The sequence below is a fragment of the Sciurus vulgaris genome (genome assembly GCF_902686455.1).
Source record: "Sciurus vulgaris genome assembly, chromosome: 16".
NCBI classification, from domain to species: Eukaryota; Metazoa; Chordata; class Mammalia; order Rodentia; family Sciuridae; genus Sciurus; species Sciurus vulgaris.
The window spans coordinates 61,579,574-61,600,618 of NC_136477.1; the positions used below are offsets into that span (position 1 = coordinate 61,579,574).

Genomic DNA, 21,045 nt, shown 5'->3' on the forward strand with positions numbered 1-21,045 from the left:
TTTTCTAAGACACTTCCCTTTTTCTTTATACGGATAGGACGGGATTTCTAAAAACATGTCTTCAAATATATATGTCTTCCATTTTTTTTCCCTAAAACGAGTAATTATTCCTCCTCCACTCCCCCACCCCTAAAAGCATTCCCAAATTTAAGTGTCTTTCACATTTTTCTTCTGTTTTTCCAAGGATGCCTGTTTGCTTGCAAATTAATTTGTATACATCAGTAAATTAGGTCAGTTCTTTGACTAACTTTGATTTATAATGTAGTTAGCATTGTTTCTTTACATAGGTTGGGTACCTACATAGGTAGGTTGTATTTTTAAATTTATTTTTGGTACACAGTCACATAGTAAAATACCTTGACATTCACCTAACTTCTGTGGATAAGGCAAAGATACCAAAACGCTCAGCTTTGATGTCCTGCCTGGAATCACATGATTACATGTTCTGAACTCCTATGGGGTTGGGACTTCAACCCCAGGATGTGTGTGTTAACTCTGACTTAAGTTAGAGTAAAAAAGTAGAGTAGACAAAGTGGAATTTGTTTGAAATGCCCTGTTGTATTGTTCTTACACAAATTGTAGGAATGGGTCATCTTAGATTATCCATATGGAGTAGAAAAACTTAAAAAAAAAAATCCACTTGGTATCAGTTGCCCCTTCTCCCCATCTTGGTGGTATTAGCGAACTAACACTGTTAAAGACTTAGTAGCCTGTTTCTTATGGATTTTTCATTGATTCTTACAAGTAACTGTTAGGAGAATCTTGTAAGAAATGTGGCCCTGGACTCAAATGTGTGGATAGTAAAGGCATACATTTTGCCCTTGTCTCTTAGGTATGGAATTTCACTTAGATGATCTTGAATGAATTTTTTCTCATTGCAATCCAAACAAAAGAAGTTAACCTTTTATCAGGAGTACTTTACTGTGATTCTTTTTTTTTTTTTTTTTTTTTTTTTTTGTTAACTATCAGCTTTATTTAAAAATGTACAAATATTCTGACATGTAGAACTTAAGCTTGATGGATTCTTGAAACTCCACACAAAACTGGCACACCCAAGAAATCCATACCAAATTAATCACTCATAGACTGCTAATTCCATCCACTAATTTAACAATACAGTATTCAGGATAAATTAAAGGATTTAATATTAACACTTTTAAAAACAGTCACTTGTAACATGCTGCTATAATTAGAACAAACAGTTTTTGGGTTATTGATACAAGAAATTTCAACAGCAAGCTTAAAGCTTTCTGAGAACATAAAAATTGAGACAGTGAATTGATGCAAACATACTACATGTGAGAAAAACTCTTCTTATGAATGTTAATACTCAGCTAAGTATAATCACTGGCACTGTGACTTGAGCCAGATTTCTAAATCTGGATTAGCTCAACCAGGGGGAAGGCTTCCAATGGAGGAAGGAATGGGACTCAAAGTTGGAATATTTGAAATTCTAGGGACAATGAAGAGACCTATTTTGGGGGAGCAGAGTTACATATCAGAACAATAGGAAAGTATTTTAAAAATTAAAATATATGTTTCAAAGTATTTGCATCAGCACCTCATGGTGAGTTGAAACTTCTTTAACAAGGCCCAATCTGAAAAATGCATATAAATGAGAATTTAGAGAGCCAATACATGCCTTAGTCTTGCTGAGTGCAAGGCTATGGCTTTGCATTTTGTTCAGGGTCTCGACTAAATTGTAGGGACTTCAGAAATAATAGTCTTTTATAAAAAAGATATTGCTTATCTATAATAAATGATTTTAGTTAAAAGGTTTGACCAGGTAAAAGTTCATGAGCAGTGCACTGGCTTTCAGGTTTTACCTCTCAAATATTCCTGAGAAAACAATAAGAAAAAAGCAGCTTTCTTCACTTTCTAAGAACTCTTTTTCAGACTTTTCTAGATGAAATACACAGGCAATATTGCAGCTAAGGGACAAACTGAGGGACTGCTTCCCACTTAAACCAAATGAGAAGAAAACTTAGAACGATCTGTAAAAACTGCAAGGCAAAATGCAGCTCAAAACTGAATGGAGCAAGGGTCCTTTGCTAAGTGGAGGATGAAGTGTGATTACCCACTTGAAGGTCCCATTACATTGTGAGTGCAATTCAGTTTGGGGAAAATAGTTTAATGTATCTCTCAGAAAAAAATAGTTTATACTTTGCATCACAAACAAAACAGTGGTTATGATGTCCAGTGCCACCAAGCAACTTTCATTCTGTCCCATACTGCTGAGAGCGAATCCAAGGCAGGGCGGACATCCAGGATGGTGAACTGGTAGTCCTTGTTGACTTCGCCACCATCGTAGTAATCTATCACATATCTAACTTCCGTGCCACAGCGGTTGATGATCCAATCATGCCTGTCAAAGGGCAACTCGTACCCCATCCAGGAACAAATTCTTGCCCTTGGTGAATACTCTTTTGCTTTCCCTCCAAATCGGATCAATGATGGACCACAGGGACGCTCCGCAGCATGAAGAGCTTCCCACTTCAAAATCTCCTTCCAAGCCTGTTCCTTGTTCTGATTGTGAATTCTAATGATATTATACATATCTTTCTGACTAATATCCTCATCCTTCCACTTCCACCCTTTCCTCAACATTGCATTCCAGAATATCTGTTCAGAAGGATAAACCCACTTTTTCTCTGAATCTGCTCGTGGAATGGATGACTCCTCTCTGACGGTAGACAAAGGAAAGGGCTGATCTGGAGCTGGTGTTTGATTAGGTGGTGGCATCAGATTTGAAGGATCCAGGTTCTCCTTATTCTTAGCAGCAGCGCCTGTAACAGGACACTCCACATACTCATATGCACGATCTTGGTGGGCAGGCACAGAGTGTGTTTTGCTCTCACAGGTTTGAGCAGAGGGTTCCGCACTCATTGGACAGCCTTTCATTTTCCCTTCATGCATTGGGCATCCTGAAGGTGGTGATGCTGCCTGATGATCTGAAGCTTTTGAGGTCTGAACTGTAACAGCAGGAGTAGAGGCTGACAAACCCATGGTTGGAATCAGTGTTGACTCCAAACTATTTTAAATTTCCAGCTCCAACCCAAGCCCCGAGGACAGCGATCTGCTGTCGTCCCCGCCTTCCTCTCACTGGGTCACCGCTGTCGCCTCGGTCACCGCCGGCGCTCTAGCCTACTGTGATTCTTTATATTGAGGTAAAGTTAGATATAAGCCAAGTCTTACAAAGAATGGTTGGATGCAGAATAAAAAAGTTATTGAATTAGTCTCATCCAATCAAAACTCCTGAATAACTTATAGCCCATTTCACAGTTTAGAGAGTATTTAAGTAGGAGTCCCTTACATTATGGGGCTTTTTGAGGCAATGTTCATTACACATGACTTTGTCAACTGGGACTAGTCTTAACTTTTTCTCAAATTTGCTTTTCCATGTGTTATAAAAACTATTATTTATATTCTGCTTCTTAAAATAAAGAATTAGAGCCATCAAAATTGGCAAGCATTAAGCATGTTAATTAGTTAAACATACTGACCAATCCTCTGAATTATTAGTTCAAAGAAGCGTGTGGACAGGGATGAAATTAGATTTGGGCATTTTTCACTCTAGTTGTTTTAGGATACTCGGAGTTGCTTTGATCTGTAAATAACAGATGTTTTTTCATGCATGCTTCAGGATACATCAAACATGTTCAAAACTTTGTTTCAGATTTAGGACTCATCATTCTTATCCTGAATTGGATATGCACATTTTGACTACATCTACTTTAGAAAAAAGTTTGTGTTTGATAGTCAAAGCTGGCATATTTTCGTTTTCCTAATGTGTATGCATTAGCTTTATTTTAAAAATAAAGTGGCATAACCTAGTTATAAAGCAGTACATAGAGATTACCTTATCCATTGCTGAATATATTATTTAAATACTGGTCTTAAGAATAAAAGCTTAGGCAACTGTGAAAACATGAAGATTATGTGTTTATGTGTGTATATGCATGTGCTTATGTTTGTATACATGTGCACACATACAAAATTCTCTATGTATATATATGGTTGTATATTTTTTTGATATTTACAAGGTTAAGATAAACATGTTTTAAAAAAGAAATGTTTGATTTTGTTATTAAATATTTGTTTAACAATTGTTTAATAACTAGAATTAAGATCAAACCTAATAGACAAAAAATAAACAAAATCATTGTTTTTTTCTTAAATCCCAATTTATGCTTCTTTTGGCTGCAATGTGAAACAATTTTAGTATTGGGAAGACTTTATGTAAGGAATGGCATCAAATTAATGGGAGATGGACTGAGAAAGGTAAGACCAAGAAGGTTAGAACAAAAAATCCTCGAGTCCTGTTTTCCACGCTCCGGGATTAGAAGGTGGGGTGCGGACCCTGCCCCAGCCTGGTGTAGGATGCAGGCAAGCCCCGTGGTGAGAGCCTCTGACTCCGTAAGCCTTCTTTTTAGAAGTAATATCAGAAATAATAATGTGTTAATTCCAATGAGATACTGTTTTGTTGAGTAAAGTCATCTTTTCTTTTTATTAGACTACCTGAGGTTTTACCATGCATTCCATTTGTAGTTTCCTTCATCAAATGTTACTGTAACAGTGGTCTTTTTGCTACATCAGACATCAGAGCACTGCAGGTCTTATTTGTGATTATGCAGTCTACTGTCTTATGCCTTCTGAAGTTTTTCAGTCATTCTGGGCATTGATTTCCTCATTTTGAAAATGGTTGCTAAACTATGATCTGTGGGCCGAATTCAGACCAGACCTCATTTTTTTTTTTTTTTTTTTTTGTGGCGGTGCTGGGGATCGAACCCAGGGCCTTGTGCTTGCGAGGTAAGCACTCTTACCAATTGAGCTACATCCCCAGCCTCTGAGACCTCGTTTTTGTAACGAAGCTTTATTGACATTCAATCACTCTTTCATTTGTCTGCCTACCCTCACACTAAATACCATGGTTAAGTAGTTGTGACAGAGACTGTATGGCTCGCAATAATGTAAACTATTTATTGTCTGGCTCTTCACAGAAAAAAAGTTTGCTGAATCCTGAACTAGGTAGTCTCTAAGACTGGGGCTCTGCTTGCAATAGACTTCCTTTATGTCAACTTCTCTTTAAGAAAAAGTCTTTCCAGAGAATGAAAATATCAACTAGCTTACTAGTTTTCAAAGTGTAATGCCTGGACCAATAGCAGCAGCATTACCTGGGAACTTGTCAGAGACTAAATTCGAAGACTACCCTAGGTCTTCTGAATCAATCTCCGAAATAGGGCTCAGATTTTGTGTTTTATATCTTCCAGGTGATTCTGATGAATGTTGAAGTATAAGAAACATTGGACTAGGCAGTACCAAGTTCAGATACAAGCTTTTCTTGTGGAGCTGAGGGTGTTGCTCAGTAGTAGAGCGCTTGCAAGGCCCTGGGTTTGATCACCAGCACTTAAAAAAAAAAAATTCAGTGCTCTGTTTTGAAATATAAATTCTACAACCATTAAAGAGATGAATCAGAAAAATGAAACATGTTCAATATTATTACAAAAACTGTTGATAGGGCTGGGGTTATGGCTCAGTGGCAGAGCGCTTGCCTAGTACATGTGAGGCACTGGGTTCAATTCTCAGCACCACATAAAAATAAACGAAGGTCCATTGCCAACTAAAAAATATTTAAAAAGCTGTTGATATTAGTTGTTAATCTTCTCTAGTGAAAGTTTCTTTGGTAAGTCATAATTTTTTTAATGTAATGATTCCTGAAAGACATGTCTTTGTCACCTTCAGCATGATACTTTTAATGAACAAAAAGGAAAACAATATGATTGATTTCTTCATGAAATTTTTTTTTTTTTTGGTAAGATATTACATTGAATTATTTTAAAGTTGAAATAGTTTTCAAAATAAAAGATCATATTAAGAATGATTTTGCTTGGGCTGGCTTTGTAGTGGTAGAGCACTTGCCTACCATGGGTTTGATCCTCAGCACAACATAAAAGTAATTAAATAAAATAAAGGTATTGTGTCCATCTAAAACTAAAAAATATTTTTTAAAAAAAGAATGATCTTACTTGTAAGGAAAATGCTTTAATAAAAGAGCATTTAATCAGCCAGACTGCTCCGGCTGGATTTCTTACCATTTTAAGTGAGATCACTGTTGAATCAGCACAAATCAGCTAAAAACCACTAGAAACGAGCTCCAGTCAGACTCCTCATCATTGTTAGGAAAGATTACAAACACTGTGCTTTGTGTGAAATCTCAGAGAGGAATAGCAAAATTGTACACGTCAAAAGAGCATTACTGGATGACATTGTTACTTGGAGAATTGCTTTCATCTCTGAGATACCTCACACCTGTTTCATTTGGCACAGAATGTTTCCATCTTATGAAACTGTCTCTGCCCTGTCTGCACCCCAGTAACAAGGGAGAATCATAACCTAAAAGCTCATTGAGAGGTGCCCTGTAAGAATTCAGGGGATATAAATGGAGTTAACCAGCTTTACTTTGTTGAAAAGGGGCCATTGGTTGTGTATGTGTGTGCACACATGACTGTACACACATACACATATATACACTTACTGCCTTATATGCTATATATACATATGTATATATATATGCTTGGACATTTATATGAATAGTTAATTTGCATGAATCTGTATGCCCATTTTTTCATATGTATTATATGTACTTAATACAGCAAACTTGATTGTAAAGTCCTCTAGTACTTTTTAACTGCTTCTAAGATCTGTGTTGGCTCTCGGTCACTAACTCATTTCTATAGTCCACATTTGCAAGCAGGTTGACTTTGTTTTTCTTCCTTTCTGATATGCCAAACATGTAATGTGATTCAAGGGGTATAAATGTGTGTGTGTGTGTGTGCGTGTGCACACACGCGTGTGAACATTTTTATAGAGCAAGAGTTAAATGTCTTTAAATGATACTATATTCAATTCTGTGAACTGTTAGGTGATAGGTTTTTTTTTTTTTTTTTAATTCAATATCATGCTTATTTGGTTGTCGTTGACTCCTTGGGAGTATAATGTGTACTCTCCTTGAGCAGCTTTCTCGTGCTGCTGGTGGATTTTGAAAAAGAGAGTATTTATTTGCTTCAGATTTTCAGGGGTAGAATTGGACTCCTTTTTCACGTTTTGTAGATGACACATTTAGTTGTCCCTGGGAAAACCCAGTTAAAAAATAATAGTATTTAATATTTAATAAACTACCAGGCTTTTGAACCATCTGGAACTTTATTTTCTTTGTACGCAGCATCTGAGGTTCAGCTGTTAGCATTTCTCCTTTGCTCTGGGAAGGGTCAATTGCTTTTAAAGTCTTTGATGCTTGCTGTGTCAGCCCTTTTCATATTTTCAAAATGCCCGTGTAAAAGGGCTTTTCATCCATTCATGCTGATAATTCTTTTGAACTTGAGGTTTGAACCAAACTAATCAAATTTAATTATAGCTCAAATCCCGTTACAGTGAACTCCAGTAGACGTCTAGGCTAGGTTTCTCTCTTTTGTTATACTGGAATTCAGCCATTACCAATATTGTATTAAGCGAGTAGGCCATTGACTGCTGTTTGTAATGACCAGATTTTTGTTATATTGACATTGGTAATATTATTTGAACTTCATTCTTTCCTAAAGCAAACAGTAGATTAGTTGCAAGTAAAATTTCTCTGCATAATACTTTAGGTGGTCTTTTCCTATTTATTTTTAACACTTTAAACGATTAAAATCTAAACTGCTTACATAAAGAATCCTTTGGTTTTGTTGTTGCTAAGGCTTGTTTGTTTGCTCTTAAGTTACAAAACCAAATGAGGATGTGTATCTATCCCCCTGGGGATACCACTCTGATTTATGCATTTTTGCGCTGCGTTCTAAGATTCTTGCTTCAATAAAAAACTTTTTTTGGGAACAGTATTATTTACTGGAAAGAAGTAGGAAATATAAATGTTTAAGTCTGTAGCATATATTAAAGGGACGTGGATTAGTACTGATATATTTAGTGCTTCCAAATGATTGCTAACACATGTGCATTATATTTTAGTATCTTGTTAAATTCACTTGTTAATCTGTATTTATGCTTCTGTATGTGCATAGCGCCTTTTCTCAACAGTTTAAAAGTTAAAAATTAGATTTTGTTTGGATTTCTAAGCCCATTTGGGAGAAATGGCATTTAAAATACTCTTAAGTTTCTTTTCATCCCTAAATAAAAATCTGTACGTGTTTATAACACTGGACTGATTTTTGACCTATAAGAATCAACAGAACTCATTCTTTCCTGAAGACATTTGATTCTGAAATGGAAAATACAGTTTATGAAGAAGAGCAAATAGCAGAGCTCCTGTTAAAGTGAAAATTGGCTTTTCATTTTTTAATTTAACTCACAACTACCCGTTTCCTTGAATTAGCTTTAACAAGGTCCCTTGTTTTAAAGTGAAGTGAAATGTGAAATTAATTTACATACAAGTTACTTTGAAGTATAATTTTGCTTGCTGAGTTACTATAGATTTTGAATACACATGTTTAAGGAATTTTAGTAATGGTGCTGCCTTGTGTGGGACAAATTCATACCATAAATCTTCGGTTAGCCTTAGGATTGTTGGCTGCTCTGTTTGGAGGGCCTGGTCAGCAGGCTTGTGTGCCTTTTCACATAAATGCCAATGTGCAACATCTGCGTTGTCTGTCAGTGCTCTTATGTAAGCAGACGCCCAAACTCTAACTAACAGGGACTGAATCCTGTGGAGCCAGCATAATTTCTAGAGAGCAGGGGATAGCATTTTTATCTTTAAAAGTGCTTTCTGTTCTATACATGTTTAGGCAGAGTACTTTTTTAGTCTTTTAGAAAATTCATTTAGTCTTTTTTGTCTAGGTGTTGCCATTAAGAACTTAGGTTGATGAAACGTAGTTTATCTGTTCATGCAGTTGATGAGAGATGTGTAACTAAATGCCTGCAGTCATAAGGATGAGAATTTGCAGGTCGGTGGTTAGGAGCATGGGCTGCATGTAGCCTGCCTGGGTTCAAATCTGAACTCCAGCTGTGTGGCCTTAGGCAAGTTATTTAAGCTGTCTTATCTTATTTTCTTCATCTTTGAGATGAGACTGATAACAATACCTACCTCACAGGGTTGCTGGGAAAATTTCATATGTTCATACATGAGGTGTTTAGGACAGTGCTGGAAACACAGTCCAATATAAATGCTGTTGTTTTGATTTATCATTATTATTGTGGTGATGATGACAAGGATATTACTAGCAGCCCCCTTGAAACTTCCTGGCCTTATCTAAGGCCTTATTATTTAACTCTCTCCAGGTGTCTCTTGGCCTCTATCTGAAGTGCAGCTTGTTCTGATTCAGCCCATTTGGAGTCTCTTCATTTGACCTTGTAATTTCCAGATCATTGATTTCAGAGAGGTGGTCCAAGATGTTGGACTCACAAAATTTTTTAATTCTATAAGCCACCATATTAAAATTGAGTGGTTTCATATACAACTCCACATATCCAAGTTTTCTTGGAAAACTCAAGAATCTGGCTGTGTTGGGCCTGCATTCCCGCATGGCAGCAGTTGGCTGGAGTGGGGAAGACATTCGCCTTCTCAGACAAAGCTGTGCTCTCTGGATCACCAGTCACTGCCACTTCCTGTTGTTTTGACACCTTCCTCACTTGAGCCATGTCCGTGTGATATTTTCTGCCAGTGGTTTAGACCAAGCAGTGGTTCTCAGCTGTGTGTTCTGCACACTCATGTTCCACTAGCCCCTCACTAGTCACCTCATTTTGATCAGTGTATAAAACCTTTATTAAAATTAGGTCTCTGTAATACTGATTGGATTTCCTCTATCAAAAATAACATTGTGCTGTTCAGACGGGTCTGTGCTATTAGAACTATGCTGTTACTTGCTGAAAAGAAGAGGTAAAAAAATAATTTAGCTTAAGTTCAAGCCCCATACCTCCCCATATGATGAAAGCCCAAGCCAGAATTATTGGGGTTAGAGTGAGCTTTGTCTTCAAGAGAATAGTCGGGGCAAGTCACATTGCTGCTCGCAGTGGTGAAGAGACCAGTAAGGATGAAGAGGGGAAGCTGATGCCTTCAAGCAGGGCTTAAGAGTGTGGTCCTTCTGTGCAGAGGGGTTGCCCTGTGCATTGCCAGAGTTTTAGCAGCCTCTGTGACCTCTACCCACTAGATGTCACCTCCCTCTGAATAGTGACAGTCACCACTGGGGACTAGAGTTGCCATTGGTTGAAAAACTGCTGTTTTAAAGACATGGGAGACATTATTATAATATAGTAGTTTTGTGCTCTAGTTACCATGGGCCTCTTTAGTGCTGCTTCCAGTCTTTTATCTTTTAATATATATAGACAAGTGCCGCTAATGTTTTGGTTAATGAGGGACCACGTGTATTACGGTGGTTCCTGAAGATTATCACGGAAATGTCCTGTTGTCTAGTCATGTCTTAGCAGTCATAGTGTTGTAATACAGTGCATTACTCAATTGTTCATAGTGATGCTGATGCAAACAAACCTGTTGTATTAGTCAATTTTGTGTTAATGTAACAAAATACCTGAGGTAATCAACTCAGAAAAGGGAAAAGTTTACTTTGATTATGGTTTCAGTCCATGCTCTGTTGGTCACATTGCTTCTGGGCCTGTGGCAAGGCAGTATTTGATGGCAGGGGGTATGTGCAGTGGAGCAGGCTGCTTGCCTGATAGTGCTCAGGAAATGAAAAAGAGAGAGGAAGGGCCTGGAGTTTCAATGTCTCCTCTGAGGGCATGCCCCTGTGACCTACCTGGCTTCTCCTAGGCCCACCTCCCAACAGAGCCATAGGCCAGGGACCAAGCCCTCAACACATGGGCCTCTGGGCAACATTCAAATCCAAACTCTAACACCTGTGGAGATGTATTTATAGTGAGTACTTACCATTGTGTTATAATTGCTCACAGTAGTCAGTACGTGCTGTACAAGTCTGGAGCTGAGGGGCAATAGGCTGTGCCATATGACCTACGTGCACCGTAGGTGATACCATCTAGGTTTGTCTGAAGCACTCTGATTTTTGCACAGTGATGAAATTGCTTCATAATGCACTTCTCAGAATATATCCTGGTTGTTAAGCGACACATGACTGTATCTGCTTTAAACCCCACATTCTAAAACATGCAGTATTCGTTTTGTAGGCATTTTAATGAAGTAGCAGAGAGAAGAGAGACTCTTCCTCTTTCCCCCTTTACAGTCCTGTCCAGCTGCTACTATCTGTAAAAAGAGACCACCTGAAAGATGCCCAAGGACCAGCCAAGAAGTGGAGGCCCTGGGCTCCGGCTCCTCTTCTGCTGCTCAGTAGTTCTGTGAGCGACAGAGGACAGCTCCCTCTCTGAGTCTGGACTAGAAAACAGAATGGCTGGATTGCATCTCGTCAGGATGCCTTCTGGGTAAAACTCATGCTGTGAGTCAGAAGGTACTGTAAGATTTCTGAAACCTAAGTTAGTCAAGATCATTTAATTGGAGTCCCACACTCTTCACTGCATTAAGATGGCTACCTTCAGAAAGTGCCAGGTGATATCAGCGTCACTTAGGAAATATCTAGAGGCTCTTTGGTTGACTGTGTTTATGTTCTATTGCTGTGTAACAAACTACCACAAATTTAGTGACTTAACACACCGAATGTTTCTGAGCTCACCACTCTGTAGACCAGCACTCTAGGCGCCCTGGGGCTGAGTCCTCCCGGTCAGGGGGATGGCTGGGACTGCAGACTCACTGAGGTCCTCTTCCAGACTCTCACAGCGAGTGGTAGATTTCATTTCCTTGTGGCTGTATGATGAGGACCCTGTTTTCTTATTGGCTGACAGTGGCTGCTCTCAGGTCCTGTTATGTGGCTTCTCCTTGGCTCTTTGACAGCATGGCAGTTTTCTTCTTCAAAGCCAGCGAGAGAATCCCTCACACTTTAGAACCCTATAGGAGAGAGAGGGCCAGCCCTGCTGAAGACCCACCTTAGAAGAAGACAGGACCAGCTGGGCACACACCTATAATCCTGGCTCCCTGGGAGGCAGGAGGATCGTGGGTTCGAGGACAGCCTTAGCAATTTAGTGAGACCCTGTTCCAAGATAAAATTTTAAAAAGGGCTGGGGATGTAGCTCTGTGGTAGAGCACCCCTGGATTCCAATCCCCAGTGGTGGGGGGGACCCAAACGGACTCATCCCAAATAAGCTCCCTCTTGATAAACTTGGAATCAACTCATTGAGAACCTTATTTACATTTGCACAATTCCTCCACTTTTGACATAAAATGTCACCTAGTCACAGGACTGTGCTCCATTCTGTGAGGGGGCAGGATTACTGAGGGCATGTACAGCAGAGTGGGGATCTTGGGAACCAGCCTGCCACAGCGACTTTTGATTGAAAAGGCCCTTAGACCTCATATCTAAGATTAGGTGTTAGTTCACCTGTCCATTCTCACGTTTCACTTCTAGATTTGCTGGAGGTGAATGCTGGTGTGCTCTGCAGTTACCTCTGACCGCTGAACGTGCCCAGCACATCTGTGTGCACGGTCCATGCAACACTCTGATGCATTCTGTGTTCTCGTGTTCAAGGATTCTTTGTGCAACTAATACATTTTAAAATACTTCTAGCCAATGCGGTGGCACATACCTGTCATCCCAGCAGCTCAGGAGGCTGAGGCAGGAAGATCTCTAGTTCAAAGCCAGCCTCAGCAACTTACTGAGGCCCTCAGCAACTCACTGAGACCCTGTCTCTAAATAAGATACAAAAAAGGGCTGGGGATGTGGCTCAGTGGTTAAGCACCCCTGGGTTCAATCCCCGGTACCAATGGGTAGATGAGAATGAATAAGTAAAATACTTTTAGGATCATTGTATCTCATCTCTTCTCTCATGTAACTATCTTGTAGATGAAAATCATGGGCAATTTGTTGCTAGATGGTAGAACTTTGCAGTTTAATATATTTGTAGAACTTTTTGTTTACCAAATTAACCATGATAAAAATTAAAATAGTAGTATCAAGAAAATGAGTTATGACATAATATATGAATTTTAAGATCATAGAGACCTGGTGAGCTCATCAACATTTTACTCTGTTATACTAAGAAACTTAAAAATATTTTGTCACCCAAAAGTAGATTTCGTGGTTTTTATAACACTGGAATCACTTGCTAAACCCAAGTTTCTTTACATACAACAGAAACAATTTTCTAGGAACTAAAATTTACACTTGCGACAGGTATTTCCAAATCATCTCCATCCTAGTCCCTCCAAATAATAATTCTCAGGCTCATGAAATCCGTTGAGTTCTCATGCCTGTGTTTGGTGTTTTCACAGTGGTAAGAAGTTTGGGTAAGCTGTGTTAAATTTAGGGAAGGATGCTGGGTGTGGTGGCGCACGCCTATAATCCCAGTGACTGGGGAGGCTGAAGCAGGAGGATTGTGAGTTCAAAGCCAGCCTCAGCAACTTAGTGAAGCCCTAAGCAACTCAGAGACACCCTGTCTCTAAATAAAATATAAAAGAAGGTTTGGGGTTGTGGCTCAGTGGTTAAGCGCCCCTAGGTTTAATACCTGCTTAAAAAAAAAAAAAAATTAGGGAAGGAGTCTTTTCTCATTAATAAGGGTATTGTAATTTTTTTTTTTTTTTCTCCTTTCAGTGCTGGGGTTGTAACCCAGGGCGTTGCTTGCACGTGCTAGGCAAGTGTTCTTACACTGAGCTACATCCCCCAGCCCTATTGTTGTAACTTAAGAACAGAATCAAATGGGCCAGCATTTTTTTTTCCTAAGGTGGTTCTCTAAGAACCAGTAATATGATCATATAATTTAACCAATAGTGTGGAACCAAACCTCTGATTGGTATTTTAAGACAGCAGGTTTCTGTATTCAGGATAGAAGGGGTCTTAGATAAATCTTGACAAGTTGGAGTGACCCTCCTCTCAGCGTGACTTAGGCTGTACATTTCACTTCATGCTGATGTTTTCTGTGTGCCAGAGGCTGTGGCATAGAGTAAAGGCTGGGCTACTGCCACCCTCCAGGGGGCTTAGAGTTCTGAGGAACGACATCTAGAGGTAGCATGGCCTAAATCAGACTAATGTTTGTGGCACTGAAGTTAGTGACAGTGCATCAGTGCACCTTGGTAGAGGTTTCCGTCGTACCTGGAGCCTCGTTCTGTAATTTAGGTCCAAAGTAATCGTTTCTTTCTTTTCTTTCTTTCTCCTAACTATCAAAAGTACTAAAAGCTGAGGGGTGCCAGAAGCAAGGGAGAACATATGCATGTGGAAATTCATATTATGTTTAAGGAAGTAAAAATTACAGGCACACATGCTAGTATGTGGTACAGCCTGCTGGTCTGTTTTGTCCCATCAGAAAATGTCTTGTGCTTTCATTAGGCAGTTTACTTTTCATATGATTGGGGAAGATGAAATTAGATGATTTCTCTATGAAACAAACTTCACTTATCTAGCATTCTTATACCTTAGTTTATTTTTATTTTTTAATTTATTCTATTTAGTTATATATGACAACAGAATGCTTCCGATTCATTGTACACCAATGGAGTACAACTTGCCATTTCCCTGTTTGTACAGGATGTTGAATCACACCATTTGTGCAATCATACATGTACATAGGGTAATGATACTCATCGCATTCCACCGTCTTTCCTAGACACCTTCCCTCTTCCCTCCCCTCATTCCCTTCTGCCTAATCCAAAGTTCCTCCAGTCTTTCCTTGTACTCACTGCCCCATTACGTATCATCCTCCACTTATCAGAGAAAACATTTGACCTTTGGTTTTTGGGGATTGGCTTATCTTGCTTAGCATGATATTCTCCAACTCCATCCATTTACCTGCAAATGCCATAATTTTATTCTTCTTTAAGGCTTAGTAATATTCCATTGTGCATATGTACCACAGTTTCTATCCATTCTTCTATTGAAGGACATCTCGGTTGGTGCCATAATTTAGCTATTGTGAATTGAGCTGCTATAAACATTGATATGGCTGTGTCACTGTAATATGCTGATTTTAAGTTCTTTGGATATAGGCCGAGGAGTGGGATAGCTGGATCAAGTGGTGGTTCCATTCCAAGTTTTCTAAGGAGTCTTCATACTACCTTCCAGAGTGGTTGCACCAGTTTGCATTCCCTCCACCATTGTATGAGTGTGCCTTTCCCCCCACATCCTCACCAACCCATATTGTTGCTTGTGTTCTTGATAATTGCCATTCTGACTGGAGCCAAATGAGAGAGTAGTTTTGATTTGTATTTCTCTAATTACTAGCAAAGTTGAACATTTTTTCATGTGTGCTGATTGTTATCTTCTGTGAAGTGTCTGCTGAGTTCCTTAGCCCATTTATTGATTGGGTTATTTGTTTTTTGGTGTTAAGTATTTTGAGTTCTTTATAATCCTGGAGATTAGTGCTCTATCTGAAGTGCAGGTGGTAGAAATTTTCCCCCCCACTCTCTAGGTTCTTTCTTCATGTTTTTGATTGTTTCTTTTGCTGAGAAAAAAACTTTTTAGTTTGAATCCCTCCCATTTATTGCTTCTTAATTTTATTTCTTGGGCCTTAGCAGTCTTGTTAAGGAAGTCTGGTCCTAAACCAACATGATGAAGAGTCAGGCCTGCTTTTTCTTCTCTTTGGTGCAGGTTCTGTGGTCTGATTCCTAGGTCCTTGATTCATTTTGAGTTGAGTTTTGTGTGGGTGAGAGAGAATACCTTAGTTTTTTAATGACCTTATAGGTCGTGTATATTGTGTGTGTTTGTGTGTGTGTGTGTTTTAAGGTATATACAATCTTTTGACTATTCCTCTTAGATAGTTCGACTAAATTTGGTTGTCCAGTCTCCCATTAGCAGGTTTTATTTGTGACTATATAAATTCTATTGACGAAACAAGACCACTATGACATGTCTTCATTATTTAAGGGCTTGGCTAAACTAAAATCAAGGTACTGATGACAACTGTTTAATCATTTTTTGAGGAGTATTTCCATATGTTGCCCAGGTTGGTCTTGAACTCCTGGGCTCAAGCATTGCTCCTGCCTTAGCCTCCTGAGTAGCTGGAGCTACAGGCAGACCCCACTGTGTCTGGCTGAAGACAGCATTGTACTCTTTAGTGGGCTTTTCGACATGCAATTGAGATTAAACTTTAATTACAGTTTTTACTTTTTTGGTGGTTGCATATATATAACAAATTTTGCCATTAAAAAAAACATTTTAAGTGAATAATTCAGTAGCATTAATTATATTCACAGTGTTGTGCAACTATTACCACTAGTTCCCAAACGTTTTCATCACCCCAAACACAAACTCTGTTACTATTAAGCAATAATTCCCCATTTCCCCCTTACCCCAGCCCCTAGTAACTTCTAATCTACTTTCTCTCCAAATTTTCTTGTTTTTGGTATTTTGTACAAGTTGATCATGCAATATTTGTGTTGATCACTTAGCCAGTGTTTTAAAGTTTATCCAGCATTCTGGTTTGTAACATGATTTCTTACAGCTGGATCATAGTCCACGGTGTGGAGACACCACATTTTGTTATCCATTGCCATTTGGATTATTCTCAGCTCTTGACCACTGTGACTAATACTGCTTTGAACATTAGTGTGTGAGATCTGTTGAAGTCCGTGCTTCCAGTTCACCTGCAGATGCACCTGGACGTGGACTTGCTGGGTCCTAGAGTGCTTCTGATTTTAACTTGGCGAGGAAGCACTGTGCTCTTTTCCACGGTGGCTGCACTATTTTACATTCCCATCAGCAGTGTGTGAGGGGTCCAGTGCTCGCCAACTCTTTAGTTTTCATTGTTCAAAATTATTTTTAGAGTTGTTATAGTAGGCGTGAGGTGTACTATAAACCACTTGACTTTTTGTATGACTTTTTAAATTTTTTTTATTGGGACATTCTAATTATACATAATAGATTCTTCATGCCATATTTGCACATGCACATGACCTCATTTATGTTCACTCCTCAGTACTTTGCCTTTTGCCCTCTTCTTTCCTCCCCCATCTTCTTGCTCTGCTCTACGGATCTCCCTTCTGTAGTTAATATTTCAGTTATTGCATCTTAATTACATATATAGGCGTAGTATTCATTGACCCATTTGAACTCTTACATGTAAATGGATGATGATTTCTTTTTAAAAAAATTTTTTTAGTTGTAGATGAACACAATACCTTTATTTTATTTATTTTTATGTGGTGCTGAGGATCGAACCCAGTGCCTCACATGTTTAGGCAAGCACTCTGCCACTGAGCTACAACCCCACCCCCAGAAGATAATTTCTTTATGAAAGTTTTACATTTTGTTTAAAAAATTTCTTCAGATTTAAAGACATTTTCTTTACTGTTTTGAGATATTTTATATAATGACTGTGGTCCGCATGTTTGTGTCCCCTCCCCCATCCCTGTTTTGAAGTGCTGACCTACAAGGTTAGAAGGCGGGTCCTTTGGGAGGTTGTTAAGTCATTGGGATTAGTGTCCTCATAAAAGAGGCTGAAGTTCTCTTTTATGAAGGACACTACCAGACACTGGATCTGGCAATGTCTTGATTTCCTCAACATGCAGAATTGTCCAAAATAAATTTGCATTGTTTATTAACTACCCAGTATCTCATTACAGTAGCCCAAATGGACTAAGACTGTAATCAGAATAAAATTTGTTAGACTCTCTATTTCTTTTTTGAAGCTTCATAAAACGAATTACCTTCATTAACAAATAAAAATTTCAAATATTTATTGTGTATGACATGTTTTGAGTTAGCATTTATTGTGGAATGATTGAATCAATCTAATTAACATATGTATTACCTCACATTTGTATTTTTCATGGTAAAAAAATATTTAACATCTACTCTTGTCAATTTCCAAGAATATGATACATTGTTATTAATTAAAATCAATACACAATAGATTGCTAGAATTTATCCTCTTATCTAATTGAAATTTCATATTCATTGACCAGTAAACTCCCCAGTATCACTCAAATGTGTCCCAAACCCCTGGAAACCATGAGTCTAGTCTCTGCATCTGTGAATTTGACTTTTTTTACATTTCATAGAAGAATAAGATCATGCAGTAGTTGTCTTTCTGTTCCTGGCTTATTTCACTTAACATAATGTCCTCTAGGTGTATCCATATTTTTGCAAGTGACATAAATTTCTTTTTAAAGGCTGACTAGTATTCCATTGTGTGTGTCTACTACATTTTCTTTAAATTCTTCTATTGATGGACACTTGATGGTAGATTCCATATTTTGGCTCTTGGCATGTACTGCAGCAAACATGGAAGTTCGACTGATTTCACTTCCTTTGGAGATTTATCCAGAAATGGGGTTGCTGGATGATGTGGTAGTTCTCTGTTCAATATTTTGAGGAATCCCCATATTGTTTTCCATAATGGCAGTACTAACTACATTTCCCCCAGCAGTATCCAGGAGTTCCCTTTGGCCCACGTCCTCCCCAACACTTGTAGTCTTTTGTCCTTAATAGCCATTCTAACAGGTCTGAGTTGGTATCTCATTGTGATTTTGATGTGCATTTCCTTGATGGTTAGTGATGTTGGACATTTTTTCATGTACCTGTTGTACATTCATTTGTCTTCTTTCAAGAATTTCTTTGCCCCTTTTAAAAATAGAGTTGTGTTTTTGCTGTTGAGTTGAGTGTCTTATAAACTTTGGATATTAACCTCTTATCAGATGCATACAAGTATTTCCTTCCATTCTGTAGTTTGTCTCTACTCTGTTGTTTCATTTACTGTGCAGCTTTTAGTTTGATGATCCCAATTGTCTGTTTTGTTACCTGTGCTTTTGAGGACTTTAATTTTGTCATATGTTAACCTTGCTCCTTTTTATACTAGTAGTCATGATCTCTAAGGTGAGGATAACCCATCTTAAAAAAAGGAAAACAAGCCAGAAATTAAATTTACATAATAGAAATATTTTCTAAGAAAGAAAAAAGTTACTATAAATTAATGCCAAGCTGTACTCCAACTACAGGAAACAGGATTCTCCAAATAGGCAATGCATATTTGCTTATGCCAGTGCCTCAAGGTGTGGTCCCTGGATAAAGAGTACCAGGATCACCTGGGAGTTTGATAAAAATGCAAATTCTCAGACTCTGCCTAAGTTGGAAATCTCAGGACTGGGCTCAGAATCTGTTTTAACAAGTCCTGTAGATGATTATGATGCATGCCAAAGTTGATACCACTCTTTCCATTTAGAGTGTTTTCTTATCATTTGTAGCATTATGAGAACCTAGGCATGGTGGTTGCATTTCAATGCTGCCTCTTCTAAGAAGGTTCTCCCCCAACCCTAGCCACCTCCGCTCTTGGCTCTTGGACACATTGACATGGAGTGCTGATAGTTCATTGGATATTCTTTAGAGTTGAAGAATCCCTTCAGTGCAGGGGTTTGCATCTGTTCCACTTATTTATAAATAATCAGGTTTAACAAGTTGTGGAGGTCTTTTAAAGGTTGCTGATTTAAATCGTGTGCCAAGTGGGGTGGGTGAGGGGCAGGGCGCACAGAGTAATTAGAGGGAATGAGAAGATGAAGCAGGGTTGCTGTTCAAGGTGGTGGAAACAGTGGTGAAAGTTGACTTGAATTTTTAAATAATTTTCTTGGGGAATTTTTTTTATACTTTCTTGCTACTTAGTACCCTGAGCACTTTGTTGATTTTGGTCTTACTTGAATAGTGGTCTGTTATTTAGAATGCAGAATTGTCAGGAGAAACTTATATTTTGTGCTGCTATAGCAGAATATCACGGACTGAGTAATTTATAATGAGCAGGAATCTTTTTCTCACGGTTCTGGAGGCTGGGAAGTCCATTATTGAGGGGCTGGCACCTGGCAAGGGTCATCTTGCTGCCTTATCTGTGGAAGGCAGAAGGGGAACGAGAGTGTGTGCTCAGGCACAAGCAATCAAGAGAAGCCTGGTGTTCTTTTGTAAGGAAGCCACTCCTGAGGTTAAGGAGTTAATGGCATCAGTCCCTTGATGGGCCTCCAGCTTCATGGCCCACACACCTTCTCTTAGGAGGCCCACCTCCTAGCTCTGTCACATGGAAGACTGAGTTTCCCTATGTGAATATTGGAGGACACGCTCAAAGGTTAGAAAACTGACTTTAAAATACGAGGTTGTCTGAATTGAACATTGAAGATAGTTCTTGGCGTGGTGTCTTTTGAGGTGATTTTTTTTTTTTTTTGTAAGAATTTTTGTATTAAGATTATTTCACTAGTTTGATATATGCTTTAGTTTTTTGTCAAACAGAATACTTTTACCCTGTTACTTTTAATATGCCACTCATTGAAGATATCACATAAAGTTTTGTAATACATTTTCTCATTAAGCAAGTAATTGGATCCATGTTTTCCAATTTCTGGGATAAAAATAAAAACTTGTTCAGTGGTCGCCACAGTTCCATTCTCATTCCAGCGCAGTGGAGTTGTTTTTTTAAGGCAAACTTCTTTTTAACCACAGATAGACTTATTTTAGGCTTCACAAAACTGGGATTGTATTTGAACCAAGTATCTTGCCTTTAACAGAGTTCTAGGGCTCTATTTGTTTCCCACAATTTTCTGCATGTTTATTTCAAATGAACCATAAAAATGATTCAGTGCCAACATGTGGTTTTAATAGCAAATAAGCGTGGGCAAATGAATGTGGACTTAGAACCCGAGGTTTTATGCACATGCCACGACTTGAATTTCTAAGTCAGTTTGCAGCTTGGCACTCATTCGGTGTTAAGTAACTTATCAGTTATGATGTGAAACTTTTCATCCCAGGTGTCAGTCATTGGCAGCATTTGTTGTTGATTGGAAACCACATAGTTGTTGGCGAACAACTAACTTTCTGCAGGATTTTATAATTTTCAGTCAAGTTTTATGATGAGGTGGGGACGATTTCCCCTAGGGTTCTTTTTTGCCTTCTGTTTTTAAATCATTATGGATTATGTTGCCTCAAAATGACAATTTGAAAATAATCAAATATAGTATTATAAAACTCACTTCTTTATAAAAAGTTTCTATTAAAAATGAGCCTTTGGAAGTAGGAATTTACTATAGAATCTGTTTTGAGCAGTAGGATTAGGTGTAAGTGGAGATTCCTTCTTTCT

General features: G+C 38.5%; 2 protein-coding genes across 6 annotated transcripts in view; one reads left to right on the forward strand and one right to left on the reverse strand.

Moving 5' to 3' along the window:
* Nucleotides 1-21,045, forward strand: part of SLC25A26 (solute carrier family 25 member 26) — a 192,892-nt gene that overhangs the window by 52,601 nt on the left and 119,246 nt on the right. The gene's annotated exons all lie outside the window — the stretch shown is intronic.
* LOC306646793 (holocytochrome c-type synthase-like) lies at nt 1,300-3,132 on the reverse strand. The gene has a single exon (XM_079115511.1). It carries the CDS (start codon nt 3,004-3,006, stop codon nt 2,188-2,190), a length of 819 nt encoding a protein of 272 aa, XP_078971637.1. The 5' UTR covers nt 3,007-3,132; the 3' UTR covers nt 1,300-2,187.

What these genes read in the sequence shown, in the direction of transcription:
- LOC306646793 (XM_079115511.1), bottom strand. Translation starts at nt 3,006, where the DNA reads ATGGGTTTGTCAGCCTCTACTCCTGCTGTTACAGTTCAGACCTCAAAA.